General features: G+C 47.3%; 1 protein-coding gene across 1 annotated transcript in view; it reads right to left on the bottom strand.

Annotated features, from left to right (window-relative positions):
• Positions 1–1,018: 1,018 nt before the first annotated feature.
• The window catches only part of LOC145339202 (cytospin-B-like), a 71,164-nt gene continuing 62,891 nt past the window's right edge, over positions 1,019–9,291 (bottom strand). The window contains exons 7-8 of the mRNA XM_080183591.1: positions 3,055–3,230; positions 1,019–1,678 (exon numbers count right to left, since the gene is read on the bottom strand). Coding sequence (XP_080039717.1) covers positions 1,645–1,678; positions 3,055–3,230 — 210 coding nt within the window. The 3' untranslated portion in view covers positions 1,019–1,644. The remainder of the gene's footprint in view (positions 1,679–3,054; positions 3,231–9,291) is intronic.

The following is a 9,291-nucleotide window of genomic DNA, read 5'->3' as shown; positions in this document are numbered from 1 at the left end:
CGCTGTTTCTTCACTGTCGCTGGGTCAAAATCCTAGAACTCTCTCCCTAACAGCACCGTGGGTGTACCTACAGTTCAGATACTACAGCAGTGATTCAAGGAGGCAGCTCACCACCACCTTCTCAAGGCAATTAGAAATGTGCAATAAGTGCTGGCGTAGCCAGTGACACCTGTCAATGACTGAAAAAGCCAAAGTCATATTTTCTTGTGGCTTCTACCGGTGTGGTACCAAGCCCCAAACAAAGAGCACAGGAAGTTCCCTTGTCTGTGCTGAGCAGCTCTCACCTGGCCTGTCTGTCTTCATTAGAGGAGTAAAAAGTCTGACAACACCAGGTTCATTAGAGGAGAGAGGTTCACCAGCCCAGGTTCAGGCTGTTCCCGGGACTTAAAGTGTGGACATTGGATGAAGACTACACCACAGCGCAATTTAAAATTAACCAGAAATTGAGTCTGAGCTGCTGTCCGATTGTAACATTTCCAACTTTCAGAATTCTTCCATCAGGGCAACAAATGCTGGGAGAGGTTACCCCTCCTCCAACACACACTGAGGCTGACTGTCATGATGCAATAGCTGAATAAGCTAACCATGAACTAGGAACTGAAACTAGGATCTTTGTGCACCATGTGTCAGTTCCACATCAATTAGAACATTTACCATTGAGTCATCAGATCAAACAGCAGAATATGGAATTTAAAACTCATTTGATCCAATCACTCTGTGTGCCAGTGTTTCAACTCCAAATAAGTCTCTATCCTCCTTCATCTCAGCATAACTGTTAATAAGTGCAAGATTTAGAATGATTTAGATCTGTCCAAGGGAACAATGGATATCTGACCAGACATGAGGAAATGGGACAAAGGAATTTAAACTGTCACCAGGCACTCACCAGTGCCACTTGCTTTGCATCAGATGGCAGCAGTAATTATTTCACTGGCCTCTGGATGGCAGTGGATCAGAAACAATTAGTGGAAAATACTGTGCAGGTTGAAGTAACAAAGGGCCAAGATTGTATCCACCTTCTAGTTTATTATAGGGTCATACAAAGCAGAAGGCCATTCGGTCCATCATACCTGTGTCTGCTGTTTAAGAGAGCTATCCAATTAGTCCTACATCCTCCTCCTCCTCCCTCATAGTTCTGCAAATTTCTCCCCTCAACAGTTTATCCAATAAAATCAGGTTAAAATCCAACAGATTTATTTGGAATCATGAACTTTCAGAGCACTGCTCCTTCATCAGGTGAGTGGCCACCTAAGTAAACCTGTTGGACTTTAACCTGGTGTTGTGAGACTTCTTGATGTGCCCACCCCAGTCCAACACCGACATCTCCACATCCAATAAAATCAAAACTGCTGGAAAAGCTCAGCAGGTCTGGCACCCGGAGAGAGAAATGTTTCGAGTCCGTGTGACCCTCTTGAAAGTTCCTATTGAATCTGCTTCCACGGCCCTTTCAGGGAGCACCTTCCAGATCACAGCAACTGGCTGTGTAAAGTTCTTGTTCACACAGACAGGGCTCTGTTTCCTTGGACATCCCCTTGCAGTTTGTAATGAAACTTGTGATCTGGGCAGCCGGGCTTGGAGTTTCTGAGCTTTCTCCTGAGCTCCGGCCCCTGATTTGGGAGCTGCTCCAGCTTCTCAGTCACTGGCTCAAAGTCTTTGCTTCACCTGGGAGAGATCAGATCTGTGGACGAATGAGGGAAATGGTCTCAGAGAAAGTCCGATTGGCCAAAGCCCGGGATAATATTGAGAGAGCAGCTGGAGCAGAGAGAAGCAGAGAGAGAGCAGCTGTTGTGAGTGAGTCAGCAAACAGAAGAGATTGGTCCAGGTCAAACTGCTTAACTTGCTTCAGGATCTGGTCTCAAGCAGGAGTTGAAGGGAGTAATATCCCCGGGAATATTGATCTAACTAAATGAACCTTTGTGGTGCTATTAATGTTGAAGAACAAGAGCAGGGTTCCAGTTTTTGCACTGCCAGATGTGCTGTTTGTGCAGAGTTCCTGTGACCCCGGGAGTGTCAAATTTACAACATCTGGGCACATCTGAGGAAACTGGCTGGAATGAGGAAAGACGGATTCTGATGCTGACTCTGGACTTGAATCTGAGAGAAAATTATCCTCACAATACAAAGTCTACATGGTGACCCCAGCCAAACGTCACTGATAGGTTCGAGTTACAGGCAGGAGGATGAGATTTTGAGTGTTGTGCTGTTCATTAATTGCACATTCACTGTTAATATTCAGATTTAAAAAGTTTTCTCGCCACTTACCCTGGGCCCAGTGTAGGGGGTGAAGTGTCCCAGTCAGGAGGAAGGACATCAGCAGAAAGTGAGAGAGTTCCAACTGGTGGGTTAGATTTCAAAGTAAACCAGAAATAATGTAGAAAAGGAAAAGGCGAGGGGGTAGGAGGAGAGAAAGGGCGTGCAGAGGAAAGAGGAGAGAAGGGCGAGGGATGGAGGAGAGTGAGGTTTGGAGGAGGGTGAGGGTTGGAGGAGAGTGAGGGGTGGAGGAAGGTGAGGGATGGAGGAGGGCATGGAGTGGAGGAGGGCATGGAGTGGAGGACAGCGATGGGTGGAGGAGGGTGATGGGTGGAGGAGGATGAAGGGTGGAGGAGGGTGAGGGTTGGAGGAGGGTGAGGGTTGGAGGAAGGCGAGGGGTGGAGGAAGATGAAGGGTGGAGGAGGGCATGGAGTGGAGGACAGTGATGGGTGGAGGAGGGCATGGAGTGGAGGAAGGGCAGAATGAGGAAGGGGAGAAGGGGGAGGGAGAGAGAGGGCACAGAGGTGGGGATGGGAGGAGGAGAGAGGGGAGGAGTGGGAGATGGGGGAGGGTGAGAGAGGATATGGAGATAGGGACAGGAGGAGGAGGAGGAGGGAGGGTGGGGAAATGAGGGGAGGCAAGGGAGAAATCAAACTCTACTTTTCTCTTGCTGAAGATGTTATTTTTCTCAGGGGATGAATCAGCAGCTGTGATGTTAGCTTGCTTCATGATAGTGCAATTAGCCACAAGCATCAGCTGGTTAGTGGCAGAGTGACAGCTCACTGGTGCCTCCAGTTGACTAACCTGTGACCCTTCAGGATCTCCAGTTCTTTCTGCAGCTGCTCAGTCCTCTCCTCTGCCTCCTGCACTTTCTTCCTGAGGACGCAGATCTCCTGCTGTGCCTCACACTTGATGTCATTGGCCACCACCACAGCTGTTTGCAGATCTGCCTGGAAGTGACGCCACTCCTCAGCCTCCTCCTGTCCAGAATGGAGACCAGATTAATCAGATTGCCCGAGACTTTGCCCTAGTGTTATTGCCCAGGACTTTACCCCACAGTTATTGCCTGGGACTTTACCCCAGGGTTAATCCCTTGGAGCTGAATGTAGCATTGTCAAATGATAAATTAATGCAAATCTGACATATGGTGACAGCCTGAATGCCAGCAGAAACTCCTCCTAAAAGTTTTCCAGTATAGAGAGAGGCCCTTCAGTCTATCGTGCCTGCACCAGCCATTAAGCACCTATCTATTCTCATCCCATTTTCCAGCACTTGGTCCATATCTTTCTCTGCTATCATGTTTCAAGCTCTCACCTAAATGCTTCTTAAATGTTATGAGGAATCCCACCTCTATCGCCCTCTCAGGCAGAGAGTTCCCAATTCCCACCAACTTCTGGGTGAAAATGGTTTTTTCCTCAAATTCCCTCTAAATCTCCTCTTTAAATCTTTGCCCCCTGGTTATTGTCCCCTCCACTGAGAGGGCTATTTCTTCCTATCCACATCACCTTGTCTACATCAACAGGGATGATGTAGAAAGTGTGGAGAGCTTCAAGTTTTTAGGTGCCCAGGTCACCAACAACCTGTCCGGTCCCACCATGCCGACACTATAGTTAAGAAAGCCCCACCAACGCCTCTACTTTCTCAGAAGACTAAGGAAATTTGACATGTCAGCTACGACTCTCACCAACTCTCATCAACACACTACAGATGCACCATAGAAAGCATTCTTTCTGGTTGTATCACAGTTTGGTATGGGCTCCTGTTCTACCCAAGACTGCAAGGAACTACAAAATGTCCTGAATGTAGCCCAATCCATCATGCAACCAGCCTCCAATCAATTGACCCCGTCTACACTTTCTGCTGCCTTGGCAAAGCAGTCAGCATAATTAGGGACCCCATGCACCCTGGACATTCTCTCTTCCACCATCTTCCATCAGAAAAGATAAAAGATATTTAGGATATAGATAGGCTGGAAAATTGGGAAGAGATCTGGCAGATGGAATTTAATCCACATAAATGTGAAGTGATACATAGAACATAGAACACTACAGCACAAACAGGCCCTTCGGCCCACGAGTTGCGCCGATCACATCAACACCTATCCATAACCCCCAATCCCATAAAACCCCATATACTCATCCAGCAGTCTTTTAAAAGACCCCAGCGAGTTCGCCTCCACCACCACTGACGGCAGCCGATTCCACTCACTCACCACCCTCTGAGTGAAAAACTTACCCCTAACATCACTTCTGTACTTTCCTCCCCGCACCTTAAATCTGTGTCCTCTCGTAGCGACCATTTCAACCCGGGGAAATAGCCTCTGAGAGTCCACCCTATCCATTCCTCTCAACATTTTATAAACCTCTATCAGGTCGCCTCTCAACCTTCGTCTCTCCAGGGAAAAGAGACCCAGCTCCCTCAACCTAACTTCATAAGGCATGCCTCCCAGTCCAGGCAACATCCTTGTAAATCTCCTCTGTACCCTTTCAATAGCTTCTACGTCTTTCCTATAGTGAGGCGACCAGAACTGCGCACAGTACTCCAAATGAGGCCTGACAAGGGTCTTATAAAGTTGCAGCATTACCTCCCAACTCCTAAACTCAATCCCTCGATTAATGAAGGCCAGTACACCACACGCCTTCTTGACCACCTCTCCCACCTGCGAGGCCGATTTAAGAGTCCTGTGGACCCGGACCCCAAGATCCTTCTGCTCTTCAACACTACTAAGACTCCTGCCCTTGATAGTGTACTCGTTCATCCCGTTGGTTCTGCCAAAATGGACGACTACGCATTTATCCGCGTTGAAGTCCATCTGCCACTTCTCCGCCCAGTCCTGCATCCTATTTATGTCCTGCTGCAACTTTTGACATCCTTCCAGACCATCCACAACACCACCGACCTTCGTGTCATCAGCGAACTTACTTACCCATCCCTCCACTTCCTCATCCAGGTCATTTATGAAAATGACAAACAGCAAGGGTCCTAGAACAGATCCCTGGGGCACTCCACTGGTGACTGACCTCCATTCAGAAAAAGACCCATCCACAACCACTCTCTGCCTTCTGCAGGCAAGCCAGTTCTGGATCCACAATGCCAAAGGTCCTTGGATCCCATGCCCTCTCACCTTCTCAAGAAGTCTTGCATGGGGGACCTTATCCAACGCCTTGCTGAAGTCCATGTACACCACGTCCACGGCACTTCCTTCGTCAATGTGTTCAGTCACATTATCGAAGAACTCAACTAGGCTTGTAAGGCACGACCTGCCCTTGACAAATCCATGCTGACTATTCCTGATCATGTCAAACCTCTCCAAATGCTCGTAGATCTTGTCCCTCAGAAGCCTCTCCATCAGCTTACCAGCCACTAAGGTCAGACTCACCGGTCGGTAATTTCCCGGGCTATCTCTGTTCCCTTTCTTGAAAATAGGGACTACATCCGCAATCCTCCAATCTTCCGGAACCTCTCCCGTCTCCATTGATGACGCAAAGATCATCGTCATTTTAGTAGAACTAATGTAGGAGGGAGCTATACAATAAATGGCAGAACCATCAGGAGTACAGACACACAGAGGGACCTGGGTTTGCAGGTCCACAGATCCTTAAAGGTGGCAACGCAGGTGGAGAAGGTGGTGAAGAAGACATATGGCATGCTTGCCTTTATTGGACGGGGCACAGAGTATAAAAGTTGGTGAATGATGTTGCAGCTATATAGAACGTTGGTTAGGCCACATTTTGAATACTGCATCCAGTTCTGGTCGCCACACTACCAGAAGAAGGTGGAAGCTTTGGAGAGAGTACAGGAAAGGTTTACCAGGATGTTGCCTGGTATGGAGGGTATTAGCTATGAGGAGAGATTGGGTAAACTGGGGTTGTTTTCCCTGGAAAGACGGAGAATGAGGGGAGACCTAATAGAGGTGTATAAAATTATGAAGGGTATAGGTAGGGTGAACAGTGGGAAATTTTTTCCCAGATCGGAGGTGACAAACACAAGGGGTCACAAGTTCAAGGTGAGTGGGGCAAGGTTTAACTCCGATATCAGAGAGACGTAGTTTACACAGAGGGCGGTGGGGCCTGGAATGCGCTGCCAAGCAGGGTGGTTGAGACGGACACGCTGGGATCGTTTGAGACTTATCTGGATAGTCACATGAACACACTGGGAATGGAGGGTTACAAACGAATAGTCTAGTTGGAAGCATGAGCAGCACAGGCTTGGAGGGCCGAAGGGCCTGTTTCCTGTGCTGTACTGTTCTTTGTTCTAAAAGTCTGAGGTCATGTACCAACTGACTTCCCTGCTGCTGTCAGACTTTTGAGTAGATAAGGTTTCTAGGTCACAGCAGTGTATTGGCAGGCGGGAGGGTGGTTTGAAGTGTGTATATTTTAATACGAGGAGCATATGCAATAAGGTGGGTGAACTTGCAGCCTGGATTGGTGCCTGGGACTTCGATGTTGTGGCCATTTCAGACACATGGATACAGCAGGGACAGGAATGGTTGTTGCAGGTTCCAGGGTTCAGATGTTTCAGTCAGAGCAGAGAAGGTGGTAGAAGAGGGGGAGGCATGGCATTGTTAGTCAAGGACTGTGTTATGGTGACAGAAAGGACGTTTGATGTGGATCTGTCTATTGAGATAGTATGGGCTGAGGTTAGGAACAAGAAAGGAGAGGTCACACTGTTGGGAGTTTTTTATAGGCCTCCAAAAAGTTCCAGAGATGTAGAGGAAAGGATTGCAAAGATGATCCTGGACAGGTGCGAAAGTAACAGGGTAGTTGTTGTGGGGGACTTTAACTTTACAAATATTGATTGGAAAAGCTATAGTTCAAGTACGTTAGAGGGGTCAGTTTTTGTCCAATGTGTGCAGGAAGGTTTCCTGACACAGTATGTAGATAGGCCAACAAGAGGTGAGGCCACATTGGATTTGGGTACTGGGTAATGAACCAGACCAGGTGTTAGACTTGGAGGTAGGTGAGCACTTTGGTGGTAGTGACCACAATTCGGTTACGTTTACCTTAGTGATGGAAAGGGATAGGCATATACCGAAGGGCAGAAGTTATAGCTGGGGGAAAGGTAATTATGAGGCTATTAGGCGAGATTTAGGATACATAGGGTAGAGTAGGAAATTTCAGGGGCTGGGAACATCTGATATGTGGAGCTTGTTCAAGGAGCAGCTCCTGCGAGTCCTTGATAAATATGTACCTGTCAGGCAGGGAGGAAGTGATTGAGTGAGGGAACCGTGGTGTACTAAGGAAGTTGAATCTCTGGTGAAGAGGAAGTAGGAGGCTTATGTAAAGATGAGATGTGAAGGCTCAGTTAGGGCACAGGAGAGTTATAAATTAGCCAGGAAGGAGCTAAAGAGAGAGTTAAGAAGAGCTAGGAGAGGACATGAGAAGACTTTGGTGGATAGGATCAAGGAAAATCCTAAAGCTTTCTACAGGTATGTCAAGAATAAAAAATTGGTTAGGGCAAGATTAGGGCCAGTCAGACAGTAGTGGGAAGTTGTGCGTGGAGCCTGAAGAGATAGGAGAGGCACTGAATGGGTACTTTTCGTCAGTATTCACGCAGGAAAATGTCAGTGTAGTCGAGGAAAATACTGCAATACCAAGTAGTAGATTAGACGGGATTGAGGTACATAAGGAGGAGGTGTTAGCAATTCTTGAGAGTGTGAAAATAGGTAAGTCCCCTGGGCCGGATGGGATTTACCCTAGGATTCTCTGGGAGGCTAGGGAGGAGATTGCAGAACCTTTGGCTTTGATCTTCATGTCGTCATTGGCTACAGGTATAGTGCCGAAGACTGGAGAATAGCAAATGTTGTCCCCTTGTTCAAGAAGGGGAGTAGAGACCATCCTCGGAATTATAGACCACTGAGCCTTATTTCTGTCGTGGGCAAAGTTTTGGAAAGAATTATAAGAGATAGGATTTATAATCATCTAAAGAGAAATAATTTGATTAGGGATAGCCAACACGGTTTTGTGAAGGGTAGGTCGTGCCTCACAAACCTTATCGAGGGTTTTGAAAAGGTGACCAAAGAGGTGGATAAGGGTAAGGCAGTTGACATGGTGTATATGGATTTTAGCAAAGCATTTGATAAGGTTCCCCATGGTAGGCTATTGCAGAAAATGCAGATGCATGGGATTGAGGGTGATTTAGCAGTTTGGATCAGGAATTCGCTAGCTGATAGAAGACAGAGGGTGGTGGTTGAAGGGAAATATTCAACCTGGAGTTCAGTTACTAGTGGTGGACCTCAGGGATCTGTTTTGGGGCCACTGCTGTTTGTCATTTTTATAAATGACCTAGATGAGGGTGTAGAAGGATGGGTTAGTAAATTTGCTGATGACACCAAAGTTGGAGGAGTTGTAGACAGTGAGGATGGATGTTACAGTTTGCAGAGGGACATAGATAAGCTGCAGAGCTGGGCTGAGAGGTGGCAGATGGAGTTTAATATGGAAAAGTGTGAGGTGATTCACTTTGGTAAGAGTAACAGGAGTACAGAATATAGGGCTAATGGAAGGACTCTTAGTAGTGTCGATGAGCAGAGAAATCTCGGTGTCCATGTGCATAGCTCCCTGAAAGTTGGCACCCAGGTTGATAAGGTTGTTAAGAAGGCGTATGGTGTGTTAGCTTTTATTGGTAGAGGGATTGAATTTCGGAGCCGTGAGGTCATGTTACAACTGTACAAAACCCTGGTGCGGCCGCACTTGGAGTATTGTGTACAGTTCTGGTCGCTGCATTATAAGAAAGATGTGGAGGCATTGGAAAGGGCGCAGAGGAGGTTTACTAGGATGTTGCCTGGTATGGTGGGGAGGTCTTATGAGGAAAGGCTGAGGGACTTGAGGTTATTTTCATTGGAGAGAAGAAGATTACGAGGTGACCTGATTGAGGCATACAAGATGATCAAAGGATTGGATAGGGTGGACACTGAGAGCATTTTACCTCGGATGGTGATGGACAACACAAGGGGACACAGCTTTAAGTTAAGGGGTGGTAATTATAGGATGGATGTCAGAGGTAGGTTCTTTACTCAGAGTGTAGTAAGGGTGTGGAAATGCC

This window comes from Carcharhinus amblyrhynchos, unplaced genomic scaffold, assembly GCF_965287045.1.
Source record: "Carcharhinus amblyrhynchos unplaced genomic scaffold, sCarAmb.v2.hapA chromosome_341, whole genome shotgun sequence".
NCBI lineage: Eukaryota > Metazoa > Chordata > Chondrichthyes > Carcharhiniformes > Carcharhinidae > Carcharhinus > Carcharhinus amblyrhynchos.
This window is presented reverse-complemented; position numbering and strand designations above follow the sequence as displayed.